The following is a 19291-nucleotide window of genomic DNA, read 5'->3' as shown; positions in this document are numbered from 1 at the left end:
GTCTGACTTTTATATTGTCCTTAGCATCCAGGAAACTGGATAGAAACAAAGATAAAGTGATTTTATAAAATCTTTATTATATTATGGTGATGGACCACTTTCCACAAATTTTAAAATAGAGTCTTATATATAAGATTGCTGAGAAGTCAAAGTTTACTCTTGTCTATCAGTAGGGACATTTCAGTATAAAATTTTGAGAAGTATTGGCTTAAGGTATTCTAATTATTATTACTTTAAATGTCGTATTATTTTTAGTGTCATAAATACATCTGAGTGTCAAATTCAATTTGATCCTAAAAAAGCATCATGATTCTTAATGTGTTTTAAGTCTTCATGAGTTCAAGTACTGTTTTTAGCCTTGTTTTCAGTTATTTGGTTCTACGTATCAGTGCAGAGCTTATAAATGTCTGTGTCACTTGTTATAATTAGCAGACAGGAGAGAGAAAAAAGAGGGAAAAGTAATACTTTAAATATTTAAAAATACTTAAGGATACTTAAAATATTTCAGAAGAAGAATGGGAGAAGAGAGAAGAAAGTAAGGATATTCACTTGATGGTGTGATGAAATATGCTAATAGCTATCTTAATCGACACTAATGCCTCTCTTGCTCTCTTTTCCTCTCTCTCTCATATGTATACGTGCGCGCACACACAGATATGTGTATAAATTCCTTGCCATAATATACATTGCTATTTTTCTACCTCCTTCAGTAAATTCTTAATTCATTTATTTTCAGTCTTTTTGTATTCTAATAAATTTCATTAAAGCTATAAATGTTTCTTTGAATACTACTTTGGCTGCATTCAAATAAATATTATAAATACAGTATATATAATAAATATAGTATATATATAAATATAGTATATATAAATCAATTAATATTATAATATATTTTGAAATCAGGGAGTGTGATGGCTCCAGCTTTGTTGTTCTCTCTCAATATTGCATTGGCTATTTGTGATCTTTTGTGATTCCATACAAATTTTAGGATTGTTTGTTGTATTCTGTGAAAAATGCCATTGGAATTTTGGTAGAGATTGCATTGAATCTGTACGTTGCTTTCAGTAGTATGGACAGTTCTTCCAATCCACAAGCATGGAATATCTTTCCATTTATTTGTGTCATCTTTAATCTTTTTCATCAATGTCTTATTGTTTTCAGTTACAGGTCTTTCACCTCCTTGGTTAAATTTATTCCTAGGTATTTTATTCTTTTTGATATAGTCTTAAATGAGATTGTTTTCTTAATTGCTTTTTTTGATAGTTTGTTATTAGTAGGTAGAAATGCACAGATTTTTGCATATTGATTTTGTATCCTGCAACTTTGCTGAATTTATTAGTTCTAACAGTTTTTTGGTGGAGTCTTTAGGGTTTTCAATATATATCATGTCATGTGCAAATAGTGACAGTTTTACTTCTTCTTTTCCAAACTGGATGCCTTTCATTTCTTTTTCTTGCCTGATTGCTGTGGCTAAAACTTCCAATAATATGTTGAGTAAAAGAGGCGAGACTGGGCATCCTTGTCTTGTTCCTGATCTTAGAGGAAGTTTTCAGCTTTTATCACTGAGTATGTTGTTAGCTGTGGGCTTGTCATATATGGCCTTTATTATGTTGAGGTATGTTCCCTCTATATACACTTTGTTGAGAATTTTTATCATAAATGGATGTTGAATTTTGTTAAATACTTTTTCTGCATTGATTGAGTTGACCATATGATTTATATTCTTTTTTTATTGATGTAACTGATTTATAACATTGTATAAATTTCAGGTGTACACCATTATATATTTTGATTTCCATGTAGATTGCAATATGTTCACTACCCAAAGACTAATTACAATCCATCTCCACACACATGTGCCAATCACCCCTTTGCCCTCCTCCCTCCTGCCTTCCCCTCTGGTAACCACCAATCCAGTCTCCGTTTTTGTGTGTGTTTGTCGTTTTTATCTCCTACTTATGAATGAGATCATACGGTATTTGACTTTCTCCCTCTGACTTATTTCACTTAGCATAATGCCCTCAAGGTCTATCCATGTTGTCCCAAATGGCTGGATTTCATCCTTTCTTATGGCTGAGTAGTATTCCATTGTGTATATAGACCACATTTTCTTTATCCATTCATCCCTTGATGGACACCTAGGTTGCTTCCAAGTCTTGGCTATTGTGAATAATGCTGCAGTGAACACAGGGGTGCATATATATTTATACATTTGTGTTTTCATGTTCTTAGGATAAATACCCAGCAGTGGAATAGCTGGATCATAGGGTAGATCTATTTTTAATTTTTTGAGGAATCTCCATACTGTTTTCTATAACGGCTGCACCTGTTTTCACTCCCACCAGCAGTGTACGAGGGTTCCCTTCTCTCCATATCCTCTCCAACGCTTATTGTTTCCTGTCTTGTTAATTATAGCAGTTCTCAGGGGAGTGAGGTGATATCTCATTGTAATTTTGAAATCCATTTCCCTAATTGTTAGTGGTGTTGAACATCTTTTCATGTGTCTATTGTCCATCTGTATATCTTCTTTGGAGAAATGTCTGTTCAGATCTTTTGCCTATTTTTTAATTGGGTTGTTAGGTTTTCGTTGTTGAGATGTATGAGTTATTTATATATTTTGGATATTAAGCCCTTATCAGATATATGGTTTGCAAATATGTTCTCCCAATTGTTAGGTTGTCTTTTCATTTTGTTGATGGTTCCCTTTGCTGTACAGAAGCTTTCTAGTTTGAAGTAGTCCTGTTTGTTTAGTTTTTCTATTGTTTCCCTTGTCCAGTCAGACATAGTACTTGAAAATATGCTGCTAAGACCAATGTTGAAGAGCATACTGCCTATGTTTTCTTCTAGAAAATTAATGGTTCCAGGTCTTACATTCAAGTCTTTAATCCACTTTGAGTTAATTTCTGTGTATGGTATAAGATAGTGGTCTAGTTTCATTCTTTTGCCTGTGACTGTCAAGTTTTCCCAACACCTTTTATTGAAGAGACTTTCCCTTTTCCATTGTATATTCTTGGCTTCCTTGTAAAAAATTAGCTGTCCATAAATATGTGGGTTTATTTCTGGGCTCTCAATTCTGTTCCATTGATCTGTGTGTCTGTTTTTGTGCCAGTACCATGCTGTTTTGGTTACTATAGTTTTGTAGTATATTTTGAAATCAAGGAGTTCAAAATATCCAGCTTTGTTCAGTTTCTTCAGAATTCCTTTGGTAATTTGGGGTCTTTTGTTGTTGCATATAAATTTTAGCGTTCTTTGTTCTATTTCTGTGAAAACTGTTGTTGGAACTTTGATAGAGATTGCCTTGAATCTGTAGATTGCTTTAGGAAGTATAGACATTTTAACTATGTTAATTCTTCTAATCCAAGAGTATGGAATATCTTTCTATTTCTTTGTGTCTTCTTAAGTTTCTTTCAACAATGTTTTATAATTTTCACTGTACAGATCTTTCACCACTTTGCTTTAGTTTATTCCTAGATATTTTATACTTTTTGTTGCAAGTGTAAATGGGGTTGTGTTCTTAATTTCTCTTTCTGCTACTTCGTTGCTAGTGTATAGAAACGAAACTGATTTTTATATGTTGATTTTGTATGCTGCGACTTGACCATATTCATTTATTTCTAAAAGTTTTTTTTTAGTGTATTCTTTAGGTTTTTCTATATATAAAATCATATCATCTGCAAATATTGACAGTTTTACTTCTTCCTTTCCAATTTGATTCCTTTTATTTCTTTTTTTTACCTGATTACTCTGGCTAGGACTTCCAATACTATGTTAAATAAGAGTGGTGAAAGTGGGCATCCTTGTTTGGTTCCTGTTCTTGGAGGGATAGCTTTCAGTTTTTCTCCATTGAGAATGATATTAGCTGTGGTTGTCATATACAGCCTTTACTATGTTGAAGTACTTTCCTTATATACCTGTTTTATTCAGTTTTTTATCATAAATCACTGCTGTACCTTGTCAAATGCTTTCTCTGCATATATTGAGGTGATTGTGTAATTTTTATTCTTCAGCTTGTTAATGTGGTATATCACCTTGATGGATTTGCAGATGTTGAACCATCCCTGCATCCCTGGAATAAATCTCGCTTGATCATGGCCTATGATCTTTTTAGTGTATTGTATTCTTTGCTAGTATTCTTTTCAGGATTTTTGCATCAATGTTCATCAGTGATATTGGCCTGTAATTTTCTTTTTTTGTGTTGTCCTTGTCTGGTTTTGCTATCAGGATAATGTTTGCTTCGTAGAATGAGTTAGGAAGCCTCCCCTCCTCTTCAATTTTTTGGAAGAGTTTGAGAAGGATAGGTATTAAGTCTTCTTTGAATGTTTGGTAGAATTCACCAGGGAAGCCGTCTGGTCCTGAACTTTTATTTTGGGGGAGCTTTTTGATTACTGTTTCAATCTCCTTACTGGTGATTGGTCTATTCAAATTCTCTATTTATTCTTGATTCAGTTTTGGAAGGTTGTATGATTCTAAGAATTTATCCATTTCTTCTAGATTATCCAATTTGTTGTATAGCTTTTCATAGTATTTGCTTATAATCTTGTATTTCTGAGGTGTCTGTTTTAACATCTTGTCTTTCATTTCCGATTTTATTTATTTGAGCCTTCTCTCTTTTGTTCTTGGTAAGTCTAAGTAAAGGTTTGTCAATTTTTTTTCTCTTTTCAAAGAAGCAGCTCTTGGTTTCATTGATTTTTTTCCCTATTATCTTTTAAGTCTCTATTTCATTTATTTCTGCTCTGATTTGTATTATTTCCTTCCTTATACTGATTTTTGGGTTTGTTCTTCTTTTTCCAGTTTATTCAAATGCACTGTTAGATTGTTTATTTGGAATTTTTCTTATTTGTTGAGGTAGGCCTGTATTGCTATAAACTCTCCTCTTAGGACCTCTTTGGCTGTATCCCATAGATTTTGGCATGTTATATTTTCATTTTCATTTGTCTCCAGGTAATTTTTTATTTCTCCTTTCATTTCTTCATTGACCCAGTCATTTTTCAGTAGCATTTTGTTTAATCTCCACATATTTTTGGCTTTTCTGATTTTCTTCCTATAGTTGATTTCTAGTTTCATACTTTTGTGGTCAGAAAAGATGGTTTGTATTATTTCAATCTTCTTAAATTTATTAAGACTTGTTTTGTGGCCTAATATGTGATCAATCCTGGAGAATGTTCCATGTGCTGTTGAAAAGAATGTGTATTCTGCAGATTTTGGATGGAATGTTCTATATAAATCTAAGTCCATCTGGTCTAAGGTGTTGTTTAAGGCCAATGTTTCTTTTTTGATCTTGTTGACATGATTTATCCCTTGGTGTAAGTAGAGTGTTAAAGTCCCCTACTATTATTGTGTTACTGTCTTTCTCCTTTTATGTCTGTTAATAATTGCTTTATATATTTAGGTGCTCGTATGTTGGGTGCATAGATAATTACAAGTATTGTATCCTCCTGTTGGATTGTTCCCTTTATCGTTATGCAATGCCCTTCTTTGTCTCTTGTTACAGATTTTGTTTTAAAGTCTATTTTGTCTGATATAAGTACTGCTACCCCAGCTTTCTTTTCTTTGCCATTTGCATGGAGTATCTTTTTCCATCCCTTCACTTTCAGATTGTGAGTGTCTTTAGGTCTGAAGTGTGCCTCTTGTATGCAGCATATATATGCGTCTTGTTTTTTTATCCAACTGGCCACTCTGTGCCTTTTGACCGGAACATTTAGTCCATTGACATTTAAGGTAGCTATTGATAAATATGTAGTTATTGCCTTTTTTGTTACTTTTTTTCTGGGTGTTTTAGTAGTTCTTCTCTGTTCCTTTCATCTTCTCTTGCTCTCTTCCCTTGTGATTTGATGGCTTTCTTTAGTATTATGTTTGGGTTAGTTTCTCTTAGTTATTTGTATATTATTATAGGTTTCTGGTTTGTGATTACCATGAGGTTCACATATAATAATCTACGTATATAGCAATCTATATTGAGTTGATGGTCTCTTTAGTTTGACCTCTTTCTAAAACCTATGCTCTTTTACTCCCTTCCTCCCACATTTTATGTTTTTGGTATCATACCTAACCTATTATTTTGTGTGTGTATATCTATTACCCTCTTGTCACCGAAATAGGTAATTTTAGTACTTTTGTCTTTTGACCTGTATGTTATCTTCATAGATGGTTGATCTGCTACTTTTATTGTATTTTTGCCTTTACCAGTGATTTTATTGCCTGTTTTAAAAATAATTTTCTTATTCCTATTTGTGGTCTTCTCTTTCCCACTTAAATAAGTCCTTTTAGCATTTCTTGTAAAAGTGGTTTCTTGGTGATAAAACTCCTTTCATTTTTGCTTGTCTGGGAAATTCTTTATCTCTCCTTCCTTTCTGAATGATAACCTTACTGGGTAGAGTATTCTTGGTGTTAGGTTTTTTCCTTTCAGCACTTTAAATATATCATGCCACTCCCTTCTATCCTGTAAGGTTTCTGCTGAGAAATCCGCTGATAACCTTATGGGGTTTCCTTTGTATGTCACTTGTTCCCTTTATCTTGCAACTTTTAGGATTCTCTCTTTATCTTTAATTTTGGACATTTTAATTATAATGTGTCTTGATGTGGGCCTCTTTGGGTTTATCTTGTTTGGTGCTCTCTGTGCTTCCTGTACTTGAATGTCTATTTCCTTCCTTAGGTTGTGAAAGTTTTCAGCTATTATTTCTTCAACTAGATTCTCTGCCCCCTTGTCCCTCTCTTCTCCTTCTTGGACACCTATAATACAAATGTTAGTGTGCTTGATGTTGTCCCAGAGTTCCCTTAGAGTGTTCTCATTCTTTTTAATTCTTTTTTCTTTTATCTGTTCAGCTTGGGTGATTTCCTTTAGGCTTTCGTCCAGCTTGCTGATCCATTCGTCTGTATCATCTAGTCTGCTATTGAGTCCTGCTAGTGAATTTTTCATTTCCAGTATTGTATTCTTCATTTCTGAGTGGTTCTTTTTTATATTTTCCAATTCTTTGTTGATGTTCTCACTGTGTTCATTTATTCTTCTCCCAAGATCAGTGAGCATCATGATGACTTTTGCTTGAACTCTTTGTCAGATAGATTGTTTATTTCCGTTTAATTTAGTTCTTTTTCAGAGATTTTGTCCTGTTCCCTTGCTTGGAACGTATTCCTTTGCCTCCTCATTTTGCCTCTTTCTCTGTGCTTATATCTATGTATTAGGTAAGTCAGCTACATATCCCGATCTTGGAGAAGTGGCCATATGTAGGAGACACCTTTTGAGGCCCAGCAGTGTGCTTCCCTCTCATCACCAGTTCCAGATGTTCCAGGAGTGACCCCTGTCTGGGCTATGTGTGTCCTTCTGTTGTGGCGGGGCTGCTCTTGCTGCATGTGCCGAGGGAGTCTAGGCTGTCCCCCTGACTGACTGGTTGTATTGCTCAGTTGCGTGTGGCTGCTATGGACCCTTCAGTCAGTTTATCAGGTTTGGAGAGCCCCAGCACAGTTGGCTTCAAGGTATAATAACACATTCCTGTTGCAGTTTTTCTCTTAAGTGAGTAAGCCCCTCGCATGGCTTGTTGCGAGGCTCAGGAGCTTACAATTGCTGTAGGCCTCTGGCCTGCAAGGCTATTTTCAGCTCTCTCAGGGTTGCAGCTGAGTGGGGCTGGCCCCAGCCATGGGAGTACCCAATTGTTTCAGGCCTTGGAAGGTGGGGCCAATCCCCTATGTGGCTGTTTGAGAAGCACAAGTCTTCTGTTGCTGATAAGCCCCACACCCATAGGTCCACACCCACTGTTGACACAGTCCTGGCCTATGCACACTTCCCCACCCCCTGGAGCAGACCCAGTCACCTCTTTGCAGAGGTTTCCACACTCCACCATTGCCCTACACTCTCCATCTGACTCCTCATGTATGCCCTGCCCCTCAGAGGCAGACACACTCTTCTGCCTGCAGAGGATCCAGGCACCCACTCTTTGCAGGCTGAAAGTTGCCTGAGGGCTTGCTGTTGGGTGGGACTGTCCCTAGGGTGGGTTGCCTGCCCTGGCTGAGCTGGATTAAATCAGAGCAGACCCTGGGCTAGCAGGCCAGTGGAATAACTCCAGTGGCATCTGCCAGATCTGTGTCAGCATGCCTATTCTAGGTCCCAAAAATGGTTGCAGCCAATGTCTCAGTCTCTGGAGATGTCTCACCTTTCACTGAGATTCCCCCAGAGCCTTTCAGGTGAGTCTCCTTTCACCAAAGGACTGTGACCCTTTCTTCCTGGTGATTTGAGGTTGTTTTCTGAAGTGGGTGAATTTCTGTGTGAGCCCATTAAGAGCTGGCTTTTTCAACTTATGTCTGATAGCTTTTCTAGGGATATTCCCTGTTGTAGTTAATAGCCAGCAAAGCCAGATATTATGACACCCATCTCAGTTGTGCTGAGTCCGAAGGATGCTTATAGTGACAACATTCCCCTGGTCAGGTCCCCCACTCCTCCAGGGAAGGCTGTGTATCTTAGGATTGCTCCTGGTTGGCCAACCATGAAGCTCCATGGCTCACGAAGGTGGCTTTTTTCTCTCCAGACAGAAATTGCTTCTTCAACCTCAGTCAGGACTGACCCTTGTTGTGGGGGTTCTTTTTATCCAGTTTTCAGTTCTCTCTCAGGGGTAATTTTTCCAAAAATAGTTGTAACTTGGTTGTGTTTGTGGGAGGAGGTGAGTTCAGAGTCCACCTACGCTGCCATCTTGACACCCTCTCCTGATTTTTATTCTTGATTTTATTAATATGGTATATTACATGTTTGATTTGCAGGTATTGAACCATCATTGCATCCTGGAATAAATCCCACTTGATCATGGTGTAGTACGATCCTTTTAATGTGTTAACAAATTTGGTTTGCTAATATTTTGTTGAGCATTTGTGTGTGTGTGTGTGTGAGATGAAGATTGGCCCTGAGCTAACATCCGTGCCAGTCTTCCTCTATTTTGTGTGGGATACCGCCAAAATGTGCCTTGATTAGTGGTGCTAGGTCCGTGCCTGGGATCTGAACCTGTGAACCCTAGGCCGTTGAAGCAGATCCCACAAACTTAACCACTATGCCACTGAGCTGGCCCCTTGTTGAGGATTTTTGCTTATATATTCATCAGGGATATTGGTCTGTAATTTTTTCTTGTACTACCCTTGTCTTGTTTTGATATCAAGGTAATACTGGCCTCTTAAAATGAGTTTGGAAGCATTCTTTCCTTTTCTACTTTTTTTGGGAGAATTTGACAAGGCTTAGTGTTAATTCTTCTTTGAATATTTAGTAGAATTTACCAGTGGGCTTTAGTTTATTGGGATGTTTTTGATTGCTCAGTCAATCTCCTTCCTAGGAATCAGTCTATTCAGATTTTCTATTTCTTCATGATTCAGTCTGGGAAGGTTCTGTGTTTCTAGGGATGTATCCATTTCTTTTAGATTGTCCAATTTATTTGGTGTATGATTGTTCATAGCAGTCTCTTAGTGATTCCTTGTATATCTGTGGTATCAGTTATAATACCTCCTCTTTCATTTCTTATTTTATTTATTTAAGCCCTCTCTCTTTTTTCTTGGTGAGTCTAGCTAAAGTTTTGTCAATTTTGTTTATGTTTTCAAAGAATCAGCTCTTAGTTTCATTGATCTTTTCTTTTATCTTTTTAGTCTCTATTTCATTTATTTCCACTCTGATCTTTGTTATTTCTTCTAACTGAGCTTTGTTTTTTTTTTTTTTTTTTTTTTTTGGTTCCTTGAGGTGTAAAGTTATGTTGTTTACTTGAGGTTTTTTTCCTGTTTTGTGAGGTAGGAATTTATTTCTATGAACTTCCCTCTTAGAACTGCTTTTGCTATATCCCGTAAGTTTTGGTATGTTATGTTTCCATTTACATTTGTCTTAAGGGATTTTTTTTTTAATTTCTTCTTTTATTTCTCCTTAGCTTATTGGTTATTCAGTAGCATGTTGTTTAATCCCCATGTATTTATGAATTTTCCAGTTTTCTTCTCGTAATTAATTTCTAGTTTCATACTATTGGGTTAGAAAGGATGCTTGATATGATTTCAGTCTTCTTGCATTTATTATGACTTGTTTTGTGGCCTAACATATAATCTATGCTGGAGAATGTTCCATGTGCACTTGAGAGGAGTGTATATTTTGCTGCTCTGCGATGGAGTGTTCTGTATATATCTATTAAGTCTGTCTTTTCTAAGGAGTCATTATATTGTCCCATATATTTTATAAATTCTACTTTCTTAATTCTTTTCTTATTCTTAATAGTTGATGTACTGTTCATTTAGTTGATTTATTTATGTTTTCTGTAGATAGTTATACCTTTCCTTGTCATTTCCATTCTCATCTTATTTACTTTTCATGTTTAATTTCATGATTTGTTATTTATTGATTTAGTGTGCATTGATCTAAGTCATATTGGTCTGTTATTTTCTCTTTTGATAGAATGTTTGTCATGTTTTGGTAGTATTATCATGCTGCTTTTCTGAAGAGGAAATTGGAAGGGTTCCAGACTAGAGTGGCTTCTAAACTTAAATTCCGATACATTAAATAGTCATAGCGTACCAAAGGAACAAATATCAACTTTGCAGAATAGGGTGTAAATTAATTAGATTTGGCATATTTGAAAGAATTAAGATTGTAGAGGTAATTACAGAGAATATTCTTTAGAACTTTGGGTTATATAGCAAAAATTCCAATTTTATGATCTGTAATTTCTCTCTATAAAGGTACATTTTACTTTTCACTTTGATATCTCACTTCCTCTCGTGTGAAACCTTTGCTTCTGATCTGTTGGTCTGTCATTATCCTCTGAATAAACAGTGCTATTCCTACCTTGACATTGCCGTTCATAGTTTCATTTATTGCTTCATTTATCAATTGAACAGCTTTGTTTTCTAGGCACTGTACAAAGTACCAGAGTTACCGTGGTTATGTGTCTCAAGGTCATGTACTTTCTGATTTAAGATGCTAACATGACATATGGTGGTTGGGTTCAAATACTTACTTTGCCACTTAATAGCATTATGACCTTGAGCATGTTTTTTAACATCTCTACACCTTCATTTTCTCATCTGTAGAAAGGAAATAGTAGGTAATCCTGGTGTATAGCATTTCTGTGTAAAGTTCTTGAGTTAGTATCTGTAAACTACTTTTACTGTCTTTGGCACACAGTAAGTGCTCAATATAGGTTATGATAATTATTGTTAATGCTATACTTCTACCACAAAAATCATTACACATGAAAAACATCTCTGGGTATCCTGTCACAGTTCATACCACTGCTTACCGCTGCTTTCCATTTTATTGTTTTGGCATCCTTTGCTTAAGTAAGGCTTATTACCTGAAATATTATTCACACTGTGGTAGTAAACACTTCAAGTTCTTCTTATTCAATTTCTCTGGACTTTACGAATTGCATAAGCCAGTTCTCTGACCTCTTTTAGTATTAAAATGAGTTAATGAACCGTTTGATTTACCCTTTCACAATTTTGAAGACCATTAACGTCTGTAAGAAATATCTTAATGTTTAAACGTCTTCTGGAATCTTAGAGCTGATTCTAGGAATCTTTAGATTTATTGGCACCTTTGATGAATGACCCTGAAGTGGAAAACTGCTCAAAGTGCTCAGATGGAGTTTGGACACAACATTTTTATTTTGTAATATACAAAAAAAAAAAAAAAAGGGAGTAGGGAGACTATAATTTGACTTAGTACTTGGTGCTCAAATTTTACATTTGAAGATAGGAGAAATGAAATTCATAGGATAAAGTCTGAGCCAAAAGACAAAAGTATTTGAGATGAATCAAGTATGATGAGAAAGTACTTATATATGCTTGATGATGAGGTGGGATAAAGGAACGCTTACGTTCAGTAGGTTGATCTTCTCTTCTTTTTCCTCTTTCTCTTTCCAAAACACAGTCACAGATTTGACTTCTCACAGCTAACAAATAGCCTAGCTGAAATGTTTCACAGAAGAGAGGGCAGGATTTAGAGTAGCATTGTATTATTTTATTTTTTTTGTTAAGCTGAAATTTTTCAATATGTTTAATTGATTCATCTTTACCAAGTAGGACAGGTATAAAACTTTAGACAAGAAACTTACTTATAACCCTATTAAATATAATAGCTTAGGAGTAGTGATAAGAATGAGAAATAAAAACATTAAAAAAATAAAATGGTTGAAGACCGCAGCATCCAGGGTTAGTACGGGAAAGGTCAGTGGAACCCTGAAACATTCATGTGAAGACTAGACAGAGATATGTGGGTAATCTTGACAAGGACTGCTTTGATTGGAGCTGTTGGGGCAGAAATCTCATTTACATGAGTTCAAGAGAGAACAGGAGGAGAGTAAGTAGAGACAATAAGCCTTGATGACTCCTGAGGATCGTTGCTAAAAAGCAAGTAAAGTAATGGGAGATAGCTAGAGAGAGATGTAGGGTTAAGGAAGAGGTTTTTTGGTATTGTTTTGGTTTTTAACCCTAGGAAATATTAGAACATGTTTGCTTATGGATGTATGTTATCCATTAAAAAGGGAAAGTTAATCACAATGGAGAGATTGGGACAATTTCTCCAGCATTGACTTTGTTGGCAAGAAGCGATGGGAGCCACTGTCTAAGTTCAGGATTTGTCTTTAGATAAGAACTTGGACAGCTCATCCATGGTAACCTGTGGGAGGGCAGAATATATGGAAATAAATGTAGGTAGGTTATTTATCTAATGATAAGAGAGGTGGAGGTTTTATTCTAATTGCTTCTATTTTCCAGTGAATTTTGCGAGTCTTCTATTGACAGTATCTGAGAGAGAGGAGAGGAAGTAGACTAGGGAAATGAAAAGGAAAGAGAGTTCCAGGAGACCAAATAGTCCAAGAAAAAACCTGGCCTGCTTTGCATATTTGTAGTGCCCTTGGCCTTTGAACTTATTATTGGGTTCCTGATTATACTCTTTTCTCTGTTTTGGAGAATTACTTCTCTCTTATCTCAACTCCTTTTTTGGGGGGAAATCAAAATAGCTGTTCCTTTGGACGTGGTTAGATATCTATTTTGTCCTAATAAAAAGCTAAGTAAATAACAAAGTATTTTTTGATAGTCTATGTCTAGATATATCCAATTGCTCAGTTGTATTTATTCTTAGTAACTACAGTGTCAAGAATTAAAGAATAGGACTATTGATATTCTAGATTTCACTTTGGGGTTCTTTTTCACTTTTAAAAATATATTTCATAAATTTCTTTATTCTTCTTTTAGATGTTCTTAATAGTTGCTCCTCTTTCTGTCCTCTACAACTGGAAGGATGAATTGGACACCTGGGGATATTTCAGAGTCACTATTTTACATGGTAACAAAAAAGACAATGAACTGATTCGTGTAAAGCAGAGGAAATGTGAAATTGCTCTAACAACTTATGAAACACTGCGATTATGTCTAGATGAACTTAACAGGTAATGGGAATAATGGGAATGATTTGCATTAATATTCTGCTTACATCAATTGTTATTTATCCCTTTGTACTGTAATTCTTTAATGCTCTAAATATTTTTTAGCATGGTTTAATTTCATTTCACAATTATTGAAATAGACAGTTTATAATAATTAGCTTACTTTCTAAAAGGAAAAACCTGCACCAGATTTTCCACAGTTCCTTATTTTATTTCCTCCATTACCTCTCCAAACAATGCTTGTTAAAGAACGATATGACTTGTCCAAAATCTCAGGCACAACTTTTTACGTATACAGTGCCTCTAGACTAAGACAGTGGTTTTCATGAATGATTTTAATTATAGGAGTCTGTGTGAATGTAGAGTGGAAAAAATACATATACGTATTGAGAACCACTGTTCTAGGACTACAAGTACCCAAAAGAAATGAACTGGTTTATGCCTAACGCATCTTAAGATTTCAGTGGAGAATCTAGAGACAGGCATTTATAAAGTCATGTGAGCGCCGTGATATGGAACAAAGGATGCTGTGGGAGCACGTGAGAAGCCTAATTCTGCTGCAGAGTGAGGAGAGTCATCGGGGAGCTTCCCAAAGAAGATGATCTATAAGCTGAGTGAGAATTTTGAAGAATGAGTAAAACTTGAAGGTTAGGAGAGTAATCCAAGAGGAAACAAACAGTATTTTCAGAGGCCTTCAGACAACAAAGATGGCAACATTTTTCAATAAATGAAAGCAGTTCCAATGCTTTCTGCATCTGATGGTCCAGCCTAGAGTGTAAGAGGGAAGTAACTGGGAGACAACGCCAGTGTGGTAAGCAAGGGACAGTTCATAAAGAGTATTGAAAGCCACCTAGAGGATTTTGGTCTTTATCCTTAGAGCAGTAGAGTGCCACTGATATGTTTCAGCAGATTACTAATATGATAAAAATGATCAGATTGCGTTTTATAAGAAACCCAGCTGCTGTGTATGCTGACACAGGAGAGCCAGATTGAATGAAGAAAGACCAATTAGGAGGCTTATTATGAGCTATATTGTGTCCCCTCCAAATTTTTATGTTCAGGTCCCAACTCCAAGGACTTCAGAATGTAACTGTATTTGGAGATAAGATCCTTAAGGAGGTAATTAATTTAAAATGAGGCCATTAATGTGGAGCCCTATTCCAATCTGATTGGTGTCCTTAGAAGAAGAGATAGAGACACCAGGAATTTGAAAGCACTAAGCAAAGGACACATGAGAACAGAGCAAGAATGCAGCCATCTGTAAGCCAAGGAGGGAGGCCTCAGAAGAAACCACACTTTCCAACATCTTTATCTTGTGTTGCCTCCTGTCATCTGAACTGTTTTGTCTGGCATCTTTTTCTCATCATAATGTTTTTGAGATTCATCCATGTTATTGAATGTATCAATGATGGTCCTTTTTTAATGCTGAATTGTATTGCATTTTATGAATATACTACATTTTGTTAACCATTCATTTGAGAATGGATTTTTGGGTTTTCCAGTATTTGGTTATTACAAGTAAAACTTTAAGGAATATTTATGTATAACCGTTTTTTTGGCATACATTTTCATTTTTCTTGGGTAAATACCTATGAGTGGAATTTCTGGGTGATATGCTACATATAGGTTTAGCTTTAGAAGAAACTGCCAAACCATTTTCCAGAGTGGTTGTACCGTTCTACTCCAGCTAGCAATCTATGAGAGTTCACTTGCTTCACATACTCACTAACACTTGATATTGTCAGTCTTTTTATTTTTAGCTATTTTAATGTGTGTAGAGTGGTATCTCATTGTAGTATAATTTGCATTTTTCTAATCTCTTTACACTTGGAAGATGTTTATTCTACACTTCTTGGGTATAGTGTTCTATAAATATCAATAAAGTCAGGTTGGCTAGGTGTTGTTCAAGTGTTCTTTACTGATTTTCTAGTTGGTTTATAATTTCTGAGGGAGGAATGTTGAAATCTTCAGTTATAAATATAGATTTTTTTCTCCTTTCATTTCTATCAGTTTTCAATTCATATATTTTGAAGCTCAGTTGTTAGGTACACACACATTTATGATTGGTATTTTTTCCTAATGAATTGATTCTTTTATCTTTAAAAAACACCCCTTAAATCTAATAATCTTGTAGTTTTATCTGATATTAATGTAGACAATACAGTCTTCTTATGCTTACTACATGTTTATCATTTTCCTTCTTTTTATTTCAACATACTTGTTCTTTATATTTAAAGTGAGTCTCTTATGGTTAGCATATAATTGGGTCTTGCTTTTTTTTATCCATCCTGATACTCTCTGCCTTCTATTGGGAGCATTTAGTCCATTTACATTTAATGTAATTGTTAGTAAAGTTGGATTTAGAGCTACCATTTTTGTCAGCTCTAGGATTTGATTTTACGCCATTTACAAGCTAATAAGTTAGCCTGTTAATGTTTCATGGATGCTGTCAGAATACAGGAGTAATCTGAGGCATAGCAAAGTTAAGTAACTTACCCAAGCCTACCACAAAGTCAGTGGTAGAGATGAGATTTAAACCTTGACCATCTAACTCCAGACCTTGGGCTTTTGTCCAATATATTATACCACCCCAAAAGATGTTCTCCAATTAGATAAATGTGATAAGAAATTCATTTATCATAGCACCAGTCATATTTTAATTTTTTAAAAAACTCTCTACCACTTTAGACTGTGAGGTCTTTGATATAGGATAATTTCTGTATTTCAGTGCTTATATCTCTAGCACATAATAGTTGCCGAATAAATGTTAAGTGGTTATTTTCTGTGATTGTTATAAATATTAAATAAGAATTCTAAAGTACAATTATATAAATATAAGTCAGGTTTCTGTGTAAAATTAGAAAAATCAAATGTCACAATTTTTGTTATATTTAGCTTTCTTTTGTCTGTTTGAACAGCTTTATTTTGACAAATGTTCAAAAAACTTATATTTCATCAGAATAAATATTCAGTAATTTTTGTGAGAATAGTCCTCTGTATGATAGACCAGGATTAAATATTTATCATAGATAATCCACAGAGTAGATAAACACACTGTATAATATAGTGAACTGCATCTCTTTTTGTTATTACTATTATATATTTTCCTTCATTTTAATTTTTATCAAAGTTATATATAGATATTATTTAAAGAGCCAAATATGAGAAACTGTAGTTCACTCCTGCCCATCACCCCTATTACTTGTTCTTCAGGGACAACCGCCTTCAACTCTTTTACTTATCTTCATGGTTTTACCGCCACGTCTCTAAAGAACATGTCTATGCTGCAACTTGAAAAATTTTTCTTTGGCTTTCAGCATAACCCTTGATTCTCCTTAAGGGAAATGAGGATTTTTCTGTATTTTGCCCTTCTTTTGCTCACTTTAGGTGACCTGGCTGGGCTGTCTTGTGGAGTAGGGATTAGTATCTAGAAGATTCAACTACTTCTTAGACAGACTTGAACATTTACATAGCTCCAAACTCCAGAGGCATCTGGTGCCACCGATTCCTAGCTTTTTAAGAGCTCAATAATATGAGTCGGATTCCTTCTTGGCTTTCTCCGCTACTGACATAGGATACTGCTTTCTCTACGTTTGTAAGTCGTCTTCTTCGTCTTCTTCCCAGCTTCTGAAGTTTTGTGATTGTTTTCTCCTCTCTTTTTGTTTGCTTGTTCTTTTTCAACTTTATGTTAAGAAAATTGTCAAACCTTTTTGAAATATTTCAATAGAAAAATTGAAGTAATAGTACATGAACATCCATGTACTCACTACCTAGATACACTAGTTGTGTGTTTGTGTATATATATTCAAATGTTGGCAAAATGTAAGTTAATTGTGTGTGTCTATATCTATGTCTATGTACAGTGGTGGTATATAACATGACAGTTTTATCTCTAAATCTTTTAGCATGAATCTCCTAAAACTAGTGATATTCTTTCTCATACCACATTACCATTGTCACACTGAAGAAAAATAACAGCAATTAAAATTTTCTTAATTATCTTCAAAATATCTTTAATATCTAGTATTTGCAAAGCAGTATTCAATAAAGGTTCAGATGATGGATTTGGTTATCAAGTCTGTTTAATCTCTTCTAATCTAGAACTTTCCCCCAACTTTTTTTTTTATCATATGAATTTTGAGGGGACCAGGCCAGTTGTCTTTTCAGATGTCTCATGTTTTAGATTTGTCTGACTGCCTTCTCAAGGAGTTGTGATTCCTCTAACATCTGTATTTCTGTGGGCTGATTTTGGTCTAAAGGCTTAATTAGATTCAGGTTAAACATTTTTGACAAGGATACTTCATAAATGATGCTATAGACTTCATATTACATTACCTCAAGAGATATTAATGTCAGGTTGTTCCACTATTTTTTTTTAGTATTTTTTTAATTGCAGTAACATTGGATTCTAACATTACATAGCTTTCAGATGTACATTGTAATATATTTCAAATTCTGTGTAGATTACATCATGTTCACTACCCAAAAACTAATTATAGTTCATCCCCTCACATGTGAGCCTAATCACCCCTTTTGCCCTCCCCTCACCCTTCCCCTATGGTAACCACCAATCCAATCTCCATTGCTATGTGTTTGTTTGTCGTTGTTTTTATCTTCTACGTATAAGTGAGATCATACGGTATTTAACTTTCTCCCTCTGATTAATTTCACTCAGCAAAATACCCTCAAGGACCATCCATGTTGTCACAAATGGCTGTATTTCACTATTAATGATGCCAAGTTTGTCCCACAGGCTGAGGAGGTAGTCATCAGATCTTTCCATTGTAAGGATATGTTTCTCCCTTTACAATTAGAAGTAATTTGTAGGGTGTTAATTTACCACCATTTGAATATTCTGGTCCCTCAATCCTTTTACTTAGTGGTATTAGCATACAGAAATTATTCTTACTGAGTCAGTTATTTTATTGGGTTTTGCAAAATAATGTTTTCCTAAATTTGTCATTTCTTCTATACTTATTAACTGGCATTCTCCTACAAGTAAGAATTAACTACAATTTCAGCTAAAGAAAGCAAGGTGAATGCTTGATTCTTTTGCTTTAATTACCAATTTTCAGACTAAGATGTTGGCATAATAGTCATCTACAATGGTAGCAGAGTTTCTGTCCCAGCTCCCTTTTTTTTGAATATAATTATAGATTCATGGGTTATTAAGGTATAATTGATGCATCATAGAATGTAAGTGTAGAATAATTTCAGTAAATTTATAATGTTATGCAATTATTACCACAATACAGTTTTAGAACATTTCTATCACTTCAAGAAGTTTTTTGTTTACAGTCAATCTCTGATCACATCTCGAGTTCCAAGCTTTAATCTGCTTTCTGTCTCTATAGATTTGCATCTTCTGTAAATTTGAAATAAATGGAATCATATAATATGTTGTCTTTTGTGTCTGGCTTTTTTTACTAAACATCCTGTTTTTGAGGTTCATGTCGTAGCATGTTTCAGTAGTGTGTTCCCTTTTATTCCTGACCAGTACTATTGTATGTATGTACCTCATTTTGTTTATCCATTCACCAATGGTTGGATGTTTTGTTTCCAGTTTTTGACTATTATGGATAATGCTGCCGTGAACATTTACATACAAGTCTTTGTGTGGATGTAAGTTTTCATTTCTCTTGGATGGATACCTAGGAATGGAATTGCTGGGTAGTATGAGAAATGTGACTTTTTAAGAAACTGCCTAACTGTTTTAGAAAAGTAGCTGCACCTTCCCCAAAACAGTCTATGAAGGTTCCAGTTTCCCTTCATCCTTGCTGACCCTTGACATTGTCAGTCTTTTTTCACTGTAGCAATTCAGATGGATTTACAGTTGTTACCTTGTGGTTTTAATTTGCGTTTCTCTAATGACCAGCGATGTTGAGAACCTTTTCATGTCC

At 35.0% G+C, this 19291-nt stretch overlaps 1 protein-coding gene across 16 annotated transcripts in view; it reads left to right on the top strand.

The window, feature by feature from the left end:
- ERCC6L2 (ERCC excision repair 6 like 2) overlaps positions 1-19291 on the top strand; it is a 144232-nt gene that overhangs the window by 41250 nt on the left and 83691 nt on the right. For all 16 annotated transcript variants that reach the window (XM_070589902.1, XM_008528596.2, XM_070589903.1 and 13 more), the window contains one exon: positions 13201-13394. In XM_070589902.1, the coding sequence (XP_070446003.1) occupies positions 13201-13394 (194 nt within the window). The remainder of the gene's footprint in view (positions 1-13200; positions 13395-19291) is intronic.

The sequence above is a fragment of the Equus przewalskii genome, chromosome 22 (genome assembly GCF_037783145.1).
Source record: "Equus przewalskii isolate Varuska chromosome 22, EquPr2, whole genome shotgun sequence".
NCBI classification, from domain to species: domain Eukaryota; kingdom Metazoa; phylum Chordata; class Mammalia; order Perissodactyla; family Equidae; genus Equus; species Equus przewalskii.
Note: the sequence above shows the minus strand (reverse complement) of the source record. Positions and strands in the feature narration are given on the sequence as shown.